Below are 19,483 nucleotides of genomic sequence, written 5' to 3' on the forward strand. Positions count from 1 at the left end.
CGGCTATTGGAGCGATAAACATTTTGGATTTTGTATAAGTCGTTCAGCCACTGAGAGTCTCGCTTCCTATAAGTTAACTTTCCTAAATGCTTTGGAAAAGAGCTTCAATACTGAAGCAATTTACATTGATTTTACAAAAGCTTTCTTATTTATTAGGACGATATTATCAATAGCTTTTAAGTTAAAATATGAGTTAAGTTATAATTGCGTTATAATTTATTAAGTTATAATTTATGGATTAAGTTTTAATGGCCAACTTAGCTGAATTAAAGACATTCGCTAGAGTCGAGAAAAGAGTTGTTTTGGGCCTTTTATTGTATATATGGTTTTGTGGGGTGTTGCCTCTAATAGTGGAGTGTCAAATGTATGCGTATATCATGTAAATAAATATTGCAAATGTAAGATTTTCTTATTTAAAAACTTTCTGTTTCATGTACAGGTTAACCCAAAGATAACCGAGATTTCAGAGAGTTTCTCAACCTTAAAATAGTAACTAAAGACGCTATTTAAATCTGGTATAAGGCAATAAACCGATGTTATTGATTTACGATCTTATGACATGTTATTAAACATCGAATTTGATTTTTTTTAATATACAAATTTTATACGTATTTATACTTATATAATTTTTAATATACAAACGCCATTAAGCGCCACACGATCTTTGCTACTAAGACGCCTAAGAATTAAAGAATCAATCACGAGTTTATATGACTTTTCCAATGAAGTTTTCCAGTGAAGTCGCAAATATTTTAATTTTGTTTGAATTCAACACCCATACTTCCAGGCTTGTATAAAAGCTTGTGCGCTTGTAATAATTGAAATTATTTTTCCAGATTTGTAAAGAAACAAACAGAATCAACGAAAAAAGGACGGCGAAAAAGGGAGACAAGTAGATGCTCCAGCTCGTGGTGGTTGACTTGGAGTGAATGCTAGTGCCATAGTGTAGAAAAAAGACTCGGAACTAGGCGTAAGGTTATTCAATTACTAAGTGTGATGTACCAAAATTGAAAGAAATGCTTACCTTTAAATAGAGTTGTTAAAAAACTGATCTGTGAAATAAAAGATGATTAATTTTTAGTTACTTGGGCAAGTGCAAAAAAAGTCATCTTTTAAGATCCTTTTCTTAATGCGTTTACTTTTTATTTTCTCGACAACTCTGTGAAATCCTTCTAAAAAAACTTTTTTAGAAAAAGTATTTTATACCAAATAAAACCAAAAAAAAAACAAAGAAAATACCAAAGTCTATTTGTGTAATTTCCAAGATGCCAAAAAAGTGTGTATAATATTTATTTACAATTTGTTACCTATATATGTGATTTAGTTTGGCACACTCTGTACGAAATTCACGAGGTTTTTTCCTTTTTTTATTTTTTTTTATATGAAATATGAACTTGACTGATAAACTATTATACGGATGTTCGCACAAAGTGTATCAAACGCTAATTTTTGTATTATAGATTATATTTTTAGGGTCGGCTAATGAAGTAGCTAACAAGCAGAAGACAATAGTTAAATATTTCTAAAAATTGTCGGAAGATTTAAAAAAACACAATTTCTTGCCATGAAAATTAAAAAATAGTATTAACTATGCTGACTATACAGAATATTACAAATTGGTGACTACTGGAATTTTAAATCATATAATAGGCATCAGCAGTTCGATCTATTGGTGATGGGAAAACTATTTGGAAAAGTTTGGTGACATAGTGCACTCAGTGGCAACAGCGCATCAAAAAGTGTGATTTTGAATACTTTTAATACACAAAAAACGAAATGGTGAAATGACTGCCATATTCCTCATGAATTCCGCTTTTTGATTAAATTTCTGGATTAATCTGAAAAAGAAAATTTAAGACCATTGAAACTGGATACATTGTCTTGGAAAAAATAATTTTTTTCTTATTTATACGTCATATTTATCGAAGTTTATTTTTATAGTACCAATGTTTCGGATTCAAAATTTTAAACACAGATTGGCAAACAGAATTCCTCTTATAAGTCTGTATACGAATTTTTTTATTTAAAAGATTGTCGGTTTTTCCATCTATGAATTTCCCCTTCCATAGTTGATTAAGCAGATGTAATACATTTGCTTTTATCTGTTTACCTAATACCATAAAACCCAAACGGCACATTGAAACTATTTTAAGTATTATCTCCTCCTGTTTTCTTGGACACTTAGACAATTCAAAATATTTGATAAATCTAAAACACAGATTCACATCCCCGAATTGTTATACACATTACTATTGTGGTTGGCTAGGGTTAGAAGATATTACAGATAATGCTGTACAATTTGTTTTAGCTCTCTGTGAAGACAGTGATATTTTTATTGAAATACGTGATTAAGAGACATGTCAAATTTTAAGTATTAGCCAACAATTACGCTGACAAAAAACTGTGCCTCAGATAGTCCCATTAACAGATGGAAGTTTTGCTTAGACAATACTATTTAAACCAGAAAAAGACTTATCCTTACAACTTAAATATGCATTCGACATACAGTAGAGCGCCGATTATCCGAAACAATTGGTGCAGAGGGTGTACGGATAATCGATTTTTCGGATAAACGATATTTGCGAAATTCCAGTTCTTTGTTGAGGGTAGGGTAATAAAACCCGTCATTGGATTAGGAATATGGGTAGGATATTATGTATGTAATGCTTTTTAATGATACACTAGAGTACAATACATATTATGAATAGACACATACACATTAGAGTACGCATTGCACATACGGTACATAAATACGTATGTCTAAACATTTTTTAGTTAAGTGACTTAGATGTGATAATAGTACAAAACTAATCTAAAAAAAAGTCGAACATATTTGTTTGCTTAAGTTTTGAGACTCGTTTTTTTGCCGCCAAATCTCTTAGGCGTTTTAAAGACAGCAACTGCACAGAATTGCATTCGTCTTGGTGTTCCAACCATTTAATAGCAGTCTCAAAGCATTTAAAGGCTTTTTCATTGGACGGACATTTTTCAGCTGAGACGATGTCATCACTAATTTCGTCTTCATCGTCGTCATTTTCAATCGAACTTGAACCTGTGCTATTATATCGTCGTCTGTCAGCAATTCGTAGCCAGGATCTTTCTCGTCAAATTTTAGCCATTCATGCATTTTTCTTGGTCACATTCTTCAAATCCTGAAGCCTCTTTCATCAACTCAACCATTTCTGAAACAAAGTTTTCATTTGTTAGTTTTTCAGATGTAGGGCTAGCTTCGGATTCAACTGCTGGACAAAGCTTATTCCAGGATTTCTTTAAAGTAGTCGCTTTGACATTAGCCCACGCTTCTGCTGCCATGTAAACAGCATCCTTTAAGTTAATACCTTTGTAGGTTTCAAGAATTGTTTTATCTTCCTCTTGGCCAATTAGGACACTACGAAGCAACGATCTTCTGTAGTAACGTTTGAAGGCTTTGGAAATTTTCCATCTTCTCTCTCAAGTGAAAGGTTTGAGGGATGACTTAGAGCATTAACAATCACTAATAAAACATTTCCAGTGTCTCCAGTTTCTGATGTTTTTTAACCTCTGGAATGAATACAGCATCACACCACTCGATAAATACTTGAGTGTCCATCCAAGAGTTTTTTTGATTTTTGTAAATAAGCGGCAGTTTTTCTATTCCTTTTTTGCATGCTTTGAATCCAGACGCTGCCATTTCTTTTTTAGAGACAAGGGATTTGGTCGGCATTCTCTTCCAGTATAACCCTCTTTCGTCTGCATTGTAGATGTTACTGTCCTTATAACACTTCTTTACAAGCAAACTCTTAAAACTTTCTTTGAACTTTTCAGCAGCTTCAATGTCAGCTGACAGCCTTTTCCCTTGAATATCTAGGTCTCTAATTCCGTGTGCCTAGATTTGAATCTTTTGAGCCAACCAGTAAATGCTTTAAAATCATTGTTATCCCCAAGCTTTGCGTTCATTTCTAATGCCTTTTTGCAAATCAAAGGACCATTTATTGGTTGACCTTAAGCACGTATCTGCATGAACCATCAGTAAACTGCAGTATCTAGGTTTTGATTTTCATGCAAGTTTCATTATTTTTCTATGCAAGCTTCCATCTTCGCTGTCCAGCACGCAAGTAAACTTAATGATAGATTCACTGATTTTTTTTTTTAATGTCAGTTATCGTTGAATTCCCAAAACCAAACTCTCGAGCTAAACTTGATCCATTTGCACCTTTTTTAATGTTAAGTTCCAAAATTTTAAGTTTGTCAAAAAGACTAAGCATAACTCGTTTACGTTTTGGCATTGCAGTCACACAGCACAAAAAAAACAGCACGGACCGTGAAAAGAACACTGAATAATTCAATAGAGAAACAAACTGATTAAATGGATCCATACTTCTGCGGTCCGCTCGTGTTTTAATTGAAGACACTCAAAATGCCAAAATCATGATGGTCCCTTGCGTCACTCTCTGAGTCATTTCTATTAAACGTTCCTATTTCTTTTGTAATTTTTTAAAATCTTTATATCCGAAAAAGGCGTCATGTTTCCTTTCGGTTAACCGACGTTTCGGATGACCGGCTTTCGGATAATCGACGCTCTACTGTATATGATTCGTCCAGCAATGAATACATTTGCTGATTAAAATCGGTACCCTACTTAGTAATTCATAACAAACTAATGTACATTTTAAAAGTGTGTAAATTAGTCTTCAATATAGAAATTTGCGATTTAAGTTCACTTGTCTGCAAGCGGAAACATTATCGATCTAAGTCATTAAGGAAAAAAAAGTGCTTATTAAAATTGGTTTTCTGTGAGAAGAAGCATCAACAACGGAACACTTGCGTAGTTTAGTTTTTTATTTGAACATTTTTTTAATTAATTATCACAACGAGGATTGAAGATTACACACAACTTCTTGATGATTCATCAGTATATAAATTTTTTTATTTAGATTCAGCTCTGCAAATCTGCAAAAAAAACAGCGCTGGTTTAAATCATCAATATATAATATAAGACAACCCTTTTGGTACCAGCTGTGTCTTCAGGATTGGAGAAAATACACAAAACTTTTTCTTATTGTTTTATAAATTATTCTCTACTTATACTTAGAAAATCTGCATAGCTGCCTGTTTTACTTTCTGGATTATTGCTACGCTTGATTTAGCATTCCTAATTAATTGAAACATGACAAAATACTTTTGGGTTCAGTATGTATCATAGAAATCTGTTTCAGACTCCCCTATGAAGAATTTTAATAAGAGTTTTTACAGATCTTTTCTTTTAAAATTGAACTAAAAGCTTTAAATCAGAAACTTTCTCATTATCATACCCACCATTTTCTAGTGATTCTATACCTATTATAAAAGACTCATAAGAATCCTATTTGGAATTAGTGTTTTTGGAATAATTTTAGTTATTTCATACCTATAGTTGGATGTGTTGTAGTGGACCTATTAATTTATAGTTTTAGTCTTGTTTGGTTCTATTTTTTTAAATTTTTCATGGCAACTAACATTGTCCAAGCAAAATTTTAGAAATATTTCACTTGTATATTTTTAGCACACGGTGTTTTTGCTATAAGCGAGACGCGAACCCTTAGTGAACGGTATCAAAATAAAAAAGAAAATTGAAAACTAAATTATGTAAATATAGTCCAGTTATTAACTTTTTAATAATTTTAAAATTAAAAAAACGAATTTATCTTAGATAGGGAGAGAATAAAATTATTATTAACCATAATATAAATATATGTTGTATTGCTTTTTATTTATAAATAAATATATCATCGTGACTGATATGTGTTTTCAATAATATTTATTATTAAATGAATAGTATTTTGTTTATTGGTTTATTCGGTTAGCAACTTTAAGCTGCGTATCAGTTGGCACAAAACTACATAAGTGCAAAAACTTTACATACTTTACATTACATCTAATATAGTTACTTAGAAGTATTGTACAGCTTATTATTCATAGTAGTCGTATTGCTTCCGAATAAACTAACAAATAAACTATAGCGAAAGAAGTCTTTTATCTGCTATGTACCTTGCTATTTTGTATCCTCACACTTTTATTTTACTAGTGAAGATTTTTTAAATATAAATTTATAAGATAACGGATATATTTTTCACTCTGAACCCCTGCCTGCCACATAGTATATCAAAATATAAGTGTGCTCTTTGTTAAAACTGGGCAATGTAATACCAGGATATGTGTAATTAATTATTTACAATAATAAGTGTTGATATATGTTATCATCATGATGACTTATTTTTGGGATGACCTGTGTAGTGGTTTTTTGTGTGATATAGTGGAAGATATGCATCATAATAGATTTTTAAACCAAACATACAAAAACAAAATTTGATCAAATAATAATTGTATATTTTCCTATATTTTCCCAATACACTGGTTGTCCCGATTAAATATGAACTAATTAAAATAGTTGCTGGTACTGTTTATATTATTGACTGGTGTTGCTGTTCCTTATAAATGTTCTTCATTTTTATTTTCCTAAATGATCATTATTCATTTCCATTAATGTTTACTAATTGATCAATTGTATATGTATCAATATTATTCATTTATTCCTGGCCATTAATAAATGTTTCCTAATAAACATTGTTTTTATAAATATAAATGAATTTTTATTTCGTATTTGTTTGTTTGTTTTGCTATCTGAATGGATTTGTTAATCCATCGAAATGGGCGGTCTTCAATCAATTGGTAAAAACATTGGTAAAAACGGCAAAATTCTAGTTCCGAGCGAGAAGTAAAGGTTAAACATTTTAAATAAATTGCAATTTTGAGGCGTATAAGCTTATAAGAAGGTAATTTGCTGGAGATACACATTTGGAGAAGATAGGTATACAGGGTGTCCTATTTGCCATATGTGACTATTGCTATTTCCGGAACTATAGCAGATACGAGGGCAGATAAATGAGAAAAAAGTTGCCAATTTTGATGCTTATTCTAAATATCTTTTACAGCGTTGCAAAATGTTTTTTATTTCGTGGGTTACAGGGTGATTTATAAAAAACGCCAAATTTTATTTTAATTATTATTTCCAAAACTATTGATTTTAGAAACTTACTTTTAATTACAAAGTTTTATAATTTTTTGTGCTCTACAAATCTTGACCTTTAATTTTTTTTATGAAGTTTGGTATCTTGGCAACGGCTATCAACTTCTTTTTTTAAATACGGAACTGCATTTATAACTTATTTTAAAAGCATTTTTTAACCCCTTTAAAATGATGTATCTCATTCATACATTTTCCAACGTTTCGACGTATTAATAACCATCGTCAGGAGTTTTTCCTTAATGCGGGCCTGATTTTTTTAAATTGTAAATTAATTACTTATTATTACAGTAAAAAGTTTATCTTTTGTTATTTAAAAATATTTATAAAATAAAAATTCCATTTTAGACACAAAATGACTTGGTTTTTTAAATAACCTTTAAAGAGTGTCCTACTTGTTTAGTTGCCATCAATTTATTTATTCAATAATCATCTGCTGAATAACATTATTGCTACTAAATGTTAAACAGCACTATTAAAAGAAGGTATTTAAAAAAATAAATATTATAACAATAATCTGACTAACTTTATACTAAATTTATTTTTAATAAACAATAAAATAATGAACAAAAATAAATCCAGAACTTGTATGTTCGAAACGACCACCATTATTTTGTAAGCATTTTCGCGCATTGGCTACAATTTTTCTTTAAATGTTGTTGAATGGATTGAAATTTTATTGTACGCTTATCTTATTTTTAAACTTAGGTCCTCTAAATTTTAAGGCGTAGTTTGATAAACCTGGTTCTTAATGAAATCCCATATGGAAAAATCCATGGGTGTTAGTTATATCAGACAATCTTGCGGGCCAATTTATAGGACCGTTATTACCAATCTAACAAATATTAACATAAATAAAAACTGGCGCGAAAGCTTGATGACTTCTGTCAAAAATATTATTTTTTTTATTTTGGCAATCATTACAAGGCAAACTTCAACTACTGTCACAGCTAATTAAATTGAACGGATAATATCAATAAGTATCATAGTATAAAACAACATTTTTTAGCATATTCAGATTAGGGTTCATCGGGTTTAACACAAATAACCACTAGTTTAATAAGCTTAAGGTTTTAATTAATTAAAAAATTTAAAAGTATTTAAGTTTTTACCAATTAAAAAAGTCAGATCCGCACTAAGGAAAAATTCCTGATGATGGTTATTAATACGTTAAAAGTTTGGGAAATATTTCAATGAGATAAGTTATAAAAAATGCAGGTCCGTATTTAAAAAAAAAAAAGTTGATGGCCGTTGCCAAGGTACCAAACGTCATAAAAAAAGTTTTGTACAGCACAAAAAATTATAAAACTTTGTAATTAAAAGTAAGTTTCTAAAGCCAATAGTCTTAGAAATAATAATTAAAATAAAATTTGGCGTTTTTTTATAAATGAGCCTGTAATTCACGAGCTAATAAACATTTTGCAACGCTGTAAAAGAATTTAGAATAAGCATCAAAACTGACAACTTTTTTCTAATTTAACCGCCCTCATATCTCCTATAGTTTCGGAAATAGCAATAGTCACACATAGCAAATAGGACACCCTATATGGGTTATGAGCGCACAAAAAATACTCCACAAGTTTAACGGTATATTTAATTAAGAAAATTATTCTATCAAAACGAGTTAATTTACAAACAAAACGACAAACTAGGAGGGTTTTTTTTTTAATTTTCCATTTTTTTTTGCGTTTCCTTCAGTTAATTGCGGGTGACCAGCACAGAAAGTTACACCAGTACTAAAGAGATGAGTGGTAAAAACACTGATTGCAAACTACCGTGGCATTTTTTTTTACTTCTCGGGTGAGTTATTAATAAAACGAATGGAAAAATTTTAAAGAACGGTATCCGATCTCGGTTTTGATTAAAAGAAAATGTTTTTTAGTTTTGCAGTATTTTCCAGTAATCTAGCTTCCAGATTGGCGGAATTTTCTAGAAACGTCATTTTCAGGTTGACGGAATTTTCTAGTAATTCTTTTCTCAACCTTATTCCATCTTTGCAGAATTTTTCAGCAGTTTAGCTTCCAGGTTGATATTTTTTGCATATTTGCGGTATTTGCTAGCATATCACTTTTGAAAACTTGCAACAATTGACCGATATCGCTTACAAATACAAGTTGTCGAATGTTGTAAAGTCGCTGCCGCAAGACCGCTTTATTTCCCGTCGTATAGCAGTCCCTTTTCAGCTCAGCAACATTTAAACACTTCACCAGCTTTGGATTTTCACACACTTTAGGTCGACTTATTTTATATTAAGGAAGAAGTCCATTCTGAAGTGGAGTCAATGTAATATTGAAAAGTTAGTAGAGGAAGTCTTTTCTCCACAAATAAAATGCTAATCCTCTGATTTCAACAGTGATGCATTTCGGCAAGTGTTCTTGCCATCATCAGACTTGGGTCACTTAACACATACACAAATACTTTTCAGAATTTCTGAAAAAAAATTTGTGTGCAAGAACACTTGCCGAAATGCATCACTCCTAAAATGAGAGGATTAGCATTTTATTTGTGGAGAAAAGACTTCCCCTACTAACTTTTCAATACGATTTATTTTAGTTCACTATTCTATTCACACGGTTATTCCGGACTCTTATAAATATTTATTTATACCGTATTTAGTTACTACTTTATACAGGGTGTCCGCTAATTAATGGTACATGGAAAAGCCACAGACTCCTGATGTAAAAATATTACGATTTAACTATATTTACCTATATCCAAAAGTTGATATTAACTGAGATACAGGGTGTTAAACTTAAAACTTTTTTTGTTTTTCCCCAATAACTTTAACAAAAGTTAACTTTTTTTCACAAAAATTTGTAGTCAGGGTTTTTTAGGTCGAGAAATTAATTTTTTTAACAAATTGAGTGTACAATGTAGGGGGCGCTGTCTGCGACATCTTTTTCTCTTTCATAAGGTCCTAACTTTTTTGTGCTTAACTGTATTTAAGTTTTTATTGAAAATAATGCTTTTTTCATATTTTTTACGTAAAAAAGGTATACTAAGTTGAAGTCGCTCAGAGTTACCGTTTTGGAGATATTTGTATTTAAATTATTTAGTGCACCATGCACTCGACCCCGGCTGAATAATTAATATAATCGGGAAATAATTCGCTTTTTTAACCCTTAACTACTGTAGTGTCGATTTAATAGCGTTACGCATGTAGTGCGGTCATGGTGACCGCAAATATAATTACCGCCAAAAAATATATTTTTGTGTTTTTCATATTGTTTTATTATTTATAATAAATATTAAAAGGTTTTTAATGAAAATCGAAGGTAAACAAACAAAACCAGTAAATATATATATTTTTTTAAATGTTTTTATTTCATAAGGCTTTTTTTTCAAAATTTTACAGTTTTTTTTAAAATAAACATTAAACAAAAAGTAATAATTCTAAAATAATATGGCTTATTTTTTCTTAAAGATAAAGGTATGGAGTTACAAAAAAAAACTTAACATTACATAAACAACATTATCTAAAAAAAATTGCACATGTTAAAAAAGTTACAAATTATGCCTGCAGTTTATGCAAAGCTTTGTCGAACACTCAACACAAATGGGTTTTGTACACATGTAGCACAAATGAAAAGTTTTTCTTTTTAGTTTTGAAGGACAAGTGTAACACGTTTTCCTTTTTTCCAATTTTTCCATTTCCACCTGTTCCAGACGTTCTTCAGGAATATTTAGAATTCTTTTTATTGTAGACCGTAGATCTCGAGCAATTCTTGGATTATTGGCTCTTCTTTCTAAATGCGGCCTGACTAGCTCATCAGCAAGAATTTTAATAAAGTCGGTTTTTTCCATTACTTTATTGTTCTTATAACTCTGATGAAGAATATAGGCATTTACTCCGCTTATGTCCAAGATTCGGAAAAATATAACCATAGGCCATCTTCTTGTACGGCGACTTGTAGAGTGTTTGGCACATTTTTCATCTATGGCATCTACCCCGCCCTTCGTAGAGTTATAGTAGGTTACAATTTCTGGCTTTTCCGTGCCATCGTCAAATGATGTCGAATGGTGCATGGATGATACGAGAATCACTGCTCTATTTTTTTGTGGAACATATGAAACTAAGGTTACGTCTTTAGTAAAACCAAATAAAGTTCCATCCTTACCAACTTTTCTGTCTTTTTTAGGTAAAAAATCTGGGGGAATCTCTTTTTTATTTTTTTTAACAGTTCCGACATACGTAAGTTTCCGATTCTTTAATTGCTCGACAAGTTCTAAAGAAGTAAACCAGTTATCGGCGGTAATATTTCGATTTGATCCAGCTATTGGTTGTACTAATCTCAATACAGACTGCGTTGGTTTATTAAATTTTTTTAAATGTTCTTCCAAACCAAATCCATGAGAGTCTTTTCCAGTATATATATACCCATTAAAAAAATAGTGTGTACGTGCATCTGTCATACATACGATCTTGATTCCATATTTGCATGGCTTATTGGGCATATACATTTTAAACCTGCACCTTCCTCGAAAAGAGACCAACATCTCATCAATGCAGCAGTTTACTCCCAAAGAATATACAATTTTTGATAAACTGATCAAAAAGTTCAGATATTGCAGCAAGTGGATTTTCTTGTTTCCTGATATTTCGGTCTAAAGAATTGTCAAAGCGTAAGCACGCTAATAGAAATGCAAACCTCTGCTTACTCATCACACATCGAAATATTTCTCGTCCAGTGCCATCGGTTGCAAATATTCTGGATATATTTTCATGATTTGACACAAAAATTGCGCTGTAAAATAACAGGCCGATAAAAGCTTTTAACTCAACAATGTCCAAATCTTGATGCTCTGATCTTGATGAATTTTTTAGATTGGCCCTTTGTTTCTTTATTTTCTCATTAGTCCAATGCAAAATAGTTTTTAACATATCATCCGTGATCAGCAAGTTCCAAACTGCAAAAGGTTGTGCTTCATGCCCTAACAGACTAGCGGATCCTCGTAGAGTTGGTAAAAGAAGCACAATATTGTGCTTTGGAGTTCGGCTTCGCGATGTAAAGCTCTCAGATGACCACTTGAATCGGTTTTTGCCATAGAAATTTCTTGATTTTTTGGAAGCTTGGTTTACCGGTTCCTCATAATCCTCAGAATCTTCCTGCTCGTCGGTATTGGCAAACTCCTCTTCTTCCCCTTCCTGTTCTGTATCAGTGTCATGTTCACTTGGTTCATAAATACTTTCACTGGCACTATCTTCATCACTCTCAATTGCAGTCAACATTTCATTTTCGATTTCATCTAACCACCTTAAACCTGTAGACTCAAAATCAGTATCGCAAAACCGAATTTTTTTTGACGGACCTGGCGCATCATTAGCCATAATAAATTTGAATATTCGTCACAAGCAAAGAATAAAATATTTCACCGTTACTGTACTGCGGTCACTATGACCGCAAAAAAAATTTAACTCGGCGTAACTAAAAAAATAGAGACATAAAACACGACGTACTCGCACTGCTTTCTTGAATTGTACTAATTTAAAGGTACAAGGACGCCCAAGGCATTATAACTTGAGAGGGGGCAAATTTTAGAGATCTTGATAAGCGCTGCGGTCATGGTGACCGCACCACAGTAGTTAAGGGTTAAAGTAAGCTATGAGAAAGCAAATGAACTTTAGAGACGCAGTTGTTAGGAAACCGCCATGTTGTCACAGAATAAACGATCTCACAGAAGCGAAGGCTAGCGCTTTTTACCGAACCGGTTTTTCGTTCAGGCTCCTCCCATTTACCCCCATTCTAACGGGTACAACTGTCGTCGCCCACGTGGGGTATCGGGTCATAATTAATGTATTAGTACGAGCGTTAGTGTGTATATTTGCGATATTTTGCAATTTGCCGTTTTTTATTTTATTTTTGTTAATTAGGTATTACATATTACCTTGTTTTGGAGTTTAACTCTGTGACTTTGTTTTTTCTTTCATTTGTGTTGTGCTAAAAACTTTAAAAAAAACACTAAAATGCCAACTTTTTGTGCGTATAGGGGTCACATTGTTTTGCCAAAAGCGTCGCTGGAAAAAGTTTATTTTCGTTTCCTAGGGATATTAGAAGGTGAGCAAGAACAATAATAAAAGAAAGTAGGTATAGAAAAGTTACATTATTATGTATTATTCATTATTAATTATGGTTGTTTAAAAGCTTTGAAAAGTTCAGAATATTCCCTAATTAATTTGTCGTGTCATGCAAATAAATACAGAATAAACATTATTTAATTTAATAAACATATATGTATATACCTAAACCATATGTATCTATATGTATGTGTACATACGTGCAGGTACATAACATTGTACATAGATAAAAATATTAAGGTTGATTTAGGTATACAGTATTTTTATGTGACAAAGAATAATGACTTTAATTTTCAATTATCTGTCTTTTCATGGACTGGTTTACCCATGCAAGTGCATAATATAGTAGTAGTAAAACCCTTAAATATCTTATATTTTATTCCAGACCATCATAATGGACGGCGACTATACTACGTTAATACCTTTATAAATTATGGACGTATGTGTGGTACCTACATATGTATATAATAATACATACATATATCTTTTTATATATAAATATATAAAAGCCGATGACACCTACTCTTAAATGTGTTGTGTTTAAAACATACGAGAAAACATACCTGCGTATAAACCTTCCAGCTAAAATTTAATTTAAAAATACCTACCTATGTACATATGTATATGTATCTTGTTAACATATTAACATCACACAAATAGCAGACTTTTTCTCAGCTAGTGCCTTACTAAAGGCAAATATTATTTACCATTATCATAAAACAACTAAGACAAAAATTCCATTCCAAAACAAATTAAAAGTATACTAACCTACACCTCTATCGTGTATCAAAACTGTCAAATAACAATTTTTATAAAAATAATAATTATTATAACTATTCTAAAAAGCAAGGACCAATATAAGCCTTAACAAAAAAAAATCCTATTTGAAATGTAACTAAATTTTGTAGTTTGCTCCCATATTATATGAATATAACCATTTTGATTTTAAAAATAAAAGCACTTCGTTCAGTGTATGCGTTTACTACAACTTTACGAGATATCTCAGTGTATTTGCGCCGGGTGCATCTGTCAGTTGGGCTTATAAAAAACTGGTTCACGGATATCAAAGGAGCCGACGCAAGCCTTCGCTTCTGTGAGATCGTTTATTCTGTGATGTTGTTGTTGTTTGTTGATTAGTTTAAAGTTGTCAGCAAATATTTAATTAGTGTTTTCTGTGATTTTGCATCCAGTTTACTGTTTTGTTGAATTTTTAAATTTTTCGTAAGTTGAGAAACAATGCCGAGGCACAATCTTTTTACAAATGCCGAAATGAGGGATATGTTGTGTGTATATGCGCAGGCAAATTTTAATAGATGCGAAGCCTATAGACGATATTCAGAACTCTATCCAAATCGAAGACAACCTGATTTCAAGATCTTCAAAAATCTTTACGATCGATTAGGAGAAACAGGTACATTTCGTCCTAAACGGAATTCCGCAGGGCGCCCGAAGGTTATAAACTCCAGAACAAGAAGAAGAAATTCTGGTCCGCGTGGCTGAAAATCCGGAAATAAGTGCAAGACATGCTGCTGCGGCAACTGGAGTAGGCAAGTCATCCATTTGTAAAATATTTCACGAAGAGGGTCTTTATCCGTATCATTTCACTCCTGTGCAAAATTTATTAGAAAATGATTTTGCGCCCAGTTTTTTTGCCGTCCCCAAATAAATGCCGACCCCATGTTTCTGAATAAGATACTATTTACTGATGAAGCAACGTTTACACGTAGAGGCATTTTCAATTTTAGAAATAAACACACATGGGCATTACAAAATCCACATTCAGTACACGAACGTCATTTCCAACATGAATTCAAAATTAATGTATGGTGTGGTATAATCGATAATCATTTATTGGGCCCTTTCGAACTACCGCCCAATTTAAACGGGAAACTCTACCTTGAGTTCCTAGAAACACATTTACCAGATTTTCTCGATGATGTTCCGCTGGACATAAGGCAACATATGTATTTCATGCAAGACGGAGCGCCAGCACACTTCTCTGGAGCTGTCAGAGAGTACCTGAACAACCGTTTTCCTAATCACTGGATAGGTCGTGGGAGCCAGAGGCCATGGCCGGCGCGAAGTCCCGATTTTAACCCGCTGGATTTTTGTGTATGGGGCTATATGAAGTCGCTTGTTTACAAAGAAATAGTGAATTCTAGAGAAGAACTATGGCAGAGAATTTTATATGCTGCACAAAAGCTACAAAACGAACAATTATTTTTTTAAATTAGGAGAACTTTCAGCAAAAGAACTGTTAAATGTATTGAAGTGAATGGTAGACATTTTGAACAGTTTTTGTCAAAAGCAGATCTATTTTTTACTAAATCTTGTCACAGTTTCAAAATGGAAAAGTTATCAGTCGCATAGTTAAGTTTGTTTTCGTTAATGTTATTTTCTTTCAATAGATTTTCTAGTGTCATAGTTATTTTAAATAAAGTTAATTAAATGATAATCCAATTTTTGTCTGCATTATTCTCAATGACTTATACTAAAACATTATTTATGATGTAAAAAATGATTGGTAAAGAGTAACAAGACATTATTGCTTGCTTGAGCTGCTGTACTAAATAATTTGAAGGCAGATATCTCGAAAACGGCGACTCTGAGCGACCCGAAAGTAGTATACCTTTTTTACGTAAAAAATTTGAAAAAAGTATTATTTTCAATAAAAACTTAAATACAGTTAAGCACAAAAAAGTTATGACCTTATGAAAGAGAAAAAGATGTCGCAGACAGCGCCCCCTACATTGTACACTCAATTTGTTAAAAAAAGGAATTTCTCGACCTAAAAAACCCCTAGCTACAAATTTTTGTGAAAAAAAGTTAACTTTTGTTAAAGTTATTGGGGAAAAACAAAAAAAAAGTTTTAAGTTTAACACCCTGTATCTCAGTTAATATCAACTTTTGAATATAGGTAAATATAGTTAAATCGTAATATTTTTACATCAGGAGTCTGTGGTTTTTCCATGTACCATTAATTAGCGGACACCCTGTATATGTCCGATTTAAATATCGCACCAATATTCTGAACTGAAATGATTTCCCGACGGCGCGGCGCGGGCTCCTTATATACTCGGGACACTTGTTCACTGACCGTCCGGTTGGGTTGGACTTACTTAATATAGGCTTTACACTTAAATTTTACATAACAAATGAGCGACCACTACCATTTTTTTTTTTTTGAAAATAATAGAAACAGTGCATGTGAAAACAGACTAGTTATATCAATAGTTTTATATCAGTAATACGAACATTAAATAATAGGAAATTCACCTACAAGAAATTTCAAGTAAAAAACCAGAACGTATTATTGACCATCTTAATAACTGCGGACTTTTTTACCTAAACCTTATAGAATTCTATCAGGTATGGATATACAGGGTATCCCGAAAGTAATGGGACATAGAACAACAGTAGATTCCCAGTAGACGTCAAAATAATGTGATTGAGGTCAACTTGCCTTATCCTAACTATAGTAACTGAAATAGAGTGTCAAAATATTATTTGATTTATCGTTTTTTTCTCATAGGTTCTGAACCAAATGACATACTGACATGAAATTTAGAACATACGATTCTTTTAAGAAGAAAAATAAAATTTCGTATACAGTTTTCGATAGAGGGCGGGCCTGAAAAAAAGTTAGGGGTTCTAAAAAACTAAAAACTAACGCAATGAGCGCCCTCTATAAGGAATCTACTATTGTTCTATGTCCCATTACTTTTAGGACACCCTGTATAATCCTCGTGAAAAATTGACATATTGGAGGGTTTTTGCATTGCAATATTTGAAAAATGATATCACTTCATAAACTTTTATTTCTATTTTTTAGTTCAAGATATGATTCAGAAAAAAAATATTTTAAAATGTTCTATAGATTGTACCTTCTCTACTAACGATTTTTTTTTTTGAAAATTGTTGAGTCTGAAAATTGCTCAAGCAATAAAGGAAGTTACAAAAAAAAATCGGCTCTCTGATTACCAGAACCAGTAGTTGCAGAAATTATGACGGGTATTCTTAATGGACGCAACATAAATTAGTAGCGACTGTGACAGGATAGAGACAGATTTTCTCATGCCATTTGAATTTTATTTTTAATTGTTTTCTAGGCGTACGAATGTTGTTTTGAACAATTTTATCTAAGAGGCCGACTAGTGTTGTTATGTGTTTTATGCCGTCGATAAAAAACATACCAATCCGCCACGTTTTCTAGGCGAACGCGTATGGTTTTGAAAATTTCCGTCGATTATTTTTGTATATTTTACTCGTCAGGATATACGGCACAAGCGACTGAGAAGGAAAAGGAATTTAGCGAGTCCCTTATTAGTGTACCGGAAATTAAAGTCAATTGGGAAATTCAAGCATGATGTATGACATTTTCAAGTTGATGAATGAAGAAATATATGATATGAAGATTGAAGAGGATGCTCTAGGGGAAGACCTATTAACGGAAATGACGGCATCTGAGGAATACATGAAGAAATACCTACACTTACTAAGAAATACTTTATTTTGAAGAAGAAATACCTTAATTTTGTTGAGCTGAGTGAGTTACAGAAAAGTGTACCTTCAGTTGAGCAGAACTTGCCAGGTAAGCGAAAATTCACCTTACCAAATATAACTGACACTCACAGACACTGATCCAGCAAAAAGATCCAGTTTTTACTGCAGGACATACTGTCCCAAGTAGCAGTGCCTTCCTAGTAGAGAGGAAAATTATGAGCAAATTGTAAGTTGTTTAACTTCTAGGTATGGTCGTGAAGACCTACAAATTAAAGTCTATACATATAAGAGAATTGCGTAAATTAATTTAAGGCACAACAGTTTTCATTTAAGAAAAAAAAGTCAATTCTTAGTGATAAAAAAAGCTTGTTTTATTTGTTTGAGGGTAACGCATCAAGCTATATAAGATGTAAACTGTAAAGTTAATGTGAAATTAAGAATGAGGATTAATATGAGGTTTGATTACCATCGTAAGGTCATTCTACTTTGCCAAATTGGTACCAGGTTGCTAACGCTAGATTGCAAGGTACTATAAGAAAGTTAAAATAAATACAATATTTGTGAGGAATAGTTAAGTTGACCATATAATTGGTCAACTTGGTGGTGCTTGAGGAGGCTCTGAAAGAAGTGATCGAAGAAGGCAACACTACTCGTATTAGGCCTATCTTTGATGCATTAGCTAAGTCTGGAGATCAACCTAAGAAAGGGTTGATCTCCAGACTTAGCTAATGCATAGAATTTATTCCCAATAAATTATATAGATTTCAAATGAAGAAAATTGGTGTGGTATCAGATATAGAATAAATAATAGTATAGAAAAACTAAAAGAACACGCTTTTATTGCTAATAGAACTAAAAAGTAGAAAATAATTTTTAATTACAAGTTATTAACAGAATAATTCAATATCGACCTTCTACTACTATATTAAAAACTTTATGTAGAAATTATTTTCTACCTTTTAGTTCGCTTAGAAATAAATGTTTTTTATTTATTTAACTATTATTTTTTTTTATGAAAATTATTTAGTTTTCATTTTAGGTCTTCCTTATCGACTGCAAGTCCAGAGCTAGGATGGAACCGGCCTTAACACAGAATGAATCATAACAGATACTCTCAGCACAGAGAGAGGTAACCGAGAAGTAAAGACACATTCAAAACGCTATCTAAAGTTCCAGTTTGTTTTTTTTTTTAATTTATATTCGTTTATTGTACTTTCATCAATAAAACTTTATGAATCAAAATATTTTGATCACGATAAATTCTTTATTTACTTGCCGAATTTTGTTCCGTAAAATAATTTTAAAATTTATGTTCTGATTATTTTGTTGTAATTAATAAGAAGCCTTTGTAAATCATGGTTATCATATTACATCTTATATGAATATTAATTAGAGTAACCTGCGTTTACGAGACTTATTAGTACCCACACATGTATAAGGAATAAACAAGGTGAGAATGCAACTACACTAAAGAAATTTTGGTCTCCCTTGTGCAGAGCCGCATATGCCCAAGCAAGTTCGAAAGAGTAAGTTGTAGACTCCAGAAATCGATAAGAGTAACTGTGAAAGTACAGGCATGCACAGATCGCGCGCTAGCTCTATCTCACTTACTCTCCTACAGAGGATCTAAAAAAATATGTATTAATCCTGGCAGTCCTAATAAGGATAATGGGAAACTGTTATCAAATTATTGCATTGTCATGGGTCCTTGATCCGTGTGAAAAGTTTCAAGTTGATCAGACTTTTAGAAACCAGTGAAAATTAAGCTGAAAGATTCCGTTACATACATAGATACAACCCTAGCTAATAAAAGCGTGTTAAAACGCTTTTTGTTCGAGTGTCATATTTTGAGAAAACAACAA

The 19,483-nt window shown here is 32.0% G+C and overlaps 1 protein-coding gene and 1 pseudogene across 7 annotated transcripts in view; both read left to right on the forward strand.

Annotated features, from left to right (window-relative positions):
• LOC126738818 (teneurin-a) overlaps positions 1-6,573 on the forward strand; it is a 1,182,227-nt gene extending 1,175,654 nt beyond the window's left edge. For all 7 annotated transcript variants that reach the window (XM_050444260.1, XM_050444261.1, XM_050444262.1 and 4 more), the window contains one exon: positions 837-6,573. In XM_050444260.1, the coding sequence (XP_050300217.1) occupies positions 837-936 (100 nt within the window). In that variant the 3' untranslated portion in view covers positions 937-6,573. The remainder of the gene's footprint in view (positions 1-836) is intronic.
• A 7,781-nt stretch (positions 6,574-14,354) lies between these two features.
• Positions 14,355-17,485, forward strand: LOC126738722 (uncharacterized; annotated as a pseudogene).
• Positions 17,486-19,483: the final 1,998 nt, after the last annotated feature.

Source organism: Anthonomus grandis, chromosome 7 (genome assembly GCF_022605725.1).
Source record: "Anthonomus grandis grandis chromosome 7, icAntGran1.3, whole genome shotgun sequence".
Taxonomy (NCBI): domain Eukaryota; kingdom Metazoa; phylum Arthropoda; class Insecta; order Coleoptera; family Curculionidae; genus Anthonomus; species Anthonomus grandis.